At 57.5% G+C, this 1,176-nt stretch overlaps 1 protein-coding gene across 1 annotated transcript; it reads right to left on the bottom strand.

The window, feature by feature from the left end:
- Nucleotides 1–154: 154 nt before the first annotated feature.
- KVP17_000613 (uncharacterized protein) lies at nucleotides 155–1,111 on the bottom strand (the record flags this gene model as incomplete). Its single annotated transcript, XM_068515282.1, has 1 exon — nucleotides 155–1,111. One exon carries the CDS (start codon nucleotides 1,109–1,111, stop codon nucleotides 155–157), a length of 957 nt encoding a protein of 318 aa, XP_068379686.1.
- Nucleotides 1,112–1,176: the final 65 nt, after the last annotated feature.

Here is a 1,176-nt window from a genome sequence, read left to right as displayed (position 1 = left end):
TGATGTGTTGAGCATGGTGCAACGATGTCAAAGTCAAAGCCGTCAAGATATAAGTTTTGAACCAAACACATAATGCATTGTATGAATGAGGGGTGTGGGGTCTTTAAAGAAAACGAACCAAAGTTGGTCGTCCTTTACCGACCAACTCCCCCCCTCAGACCAGACTGCGGGGAGTTTTCTTCTTAATCGGCTTGCTGGGAAGCGTAGCTCGCCTTTTCCGTTCATCAGACGGAGAGGTAGAGGACATCTCTTCTCGAAAACCCTTGGCGAGGGCTTCGAAGTCCTCTGGAGGTAGCAACCGAGCAGCTGGGTCCTTACGGAGCCAGTCTGTCCATTCGTCCTGTTGGCCAGGACAAGCCGGTGGGCGAACGAATACGACGTCCTGCAGATGGACCTCCCTCTTTTCTCCAGAGATGAGGGAGCGTACAGTAGCGGACCTCTCGTTCTGGGAGACCTTGATTACCCTGTATGGCATGGTCCACTTTGGGGAAGCCTTGGGGTGTTTCCGGACCAGGGTCGTGGTCCGTAGGAGGACCAGCTGGCCGGTTTCGAAGGTCAACGGGGTGCGGGAGTGCAGGTTCTTCCTGGCTAGGTCCCGTTCCCGTTCTCGCTGGACTCGGTCCCGAACTTCTGCACGAATCAGTTGGAGAAGACGCAGGCGTTCTGTGGTCCCATCAGGAGCCTGACGTTGGCGCCAGTCACTTTCTAGCCCCACAGAGGGGTCTAGGCCAATGGTCAGGTAGAAGGGACTCTCCTGGGTCGTTCCGTGCAGGGTTGCTCGGTACGAGAAAAGTGCGGCGTCTAGTGCCTCCGGGAAGGGAACCTCTTCTTGGTCCACATGCCGGAGGAACCCAGACAGCCGGGGGTGGAAGGATTCCACCGGAGCGTTGCCCTCGGGGTGATAAGGGGACGAGGTCAGCCTGTCGATGCCTAAGCGTCGTGCTAGACCCTCGAAGAGTCGGCTGGTGAAGGAGGCCCCCTGATCCGACACGATCAGGCGGGGCACTCCGAACCGGCAAACCCATTGCCTAAAGAAGGCTGAGGTGGTGGCCTCCGCGGACTTGTCGGGGACGACCACAGCCTCTGCCCACTTAGTGTGCGAGTCGATCATCGTGAGCACTTCCCATGTCGTTCCTCCATACGCACAGCTCCAATGGTCCAAATGGACCCGCTGTA

This window comes from the organism of the source record quoted next (assembly GCF_019968985.1).
Source record: "MAG: Porospora cf. gigantea B chromosome Unknown PgB_NODE_10750_length_1176_cov_429.808, whole genome shotgun sequence".
NCBI lineage: Eukaryota > Apicomplexa > Conoidasida > Eugregarinorida > Porosporidae > Porospora > Porospora cf. gigantea B.
The sequence above is the reverse complement of the archived record's forward strand: the minus strand, read 5'-3'. Positions and strand labels throughout refer to the sequence as shown.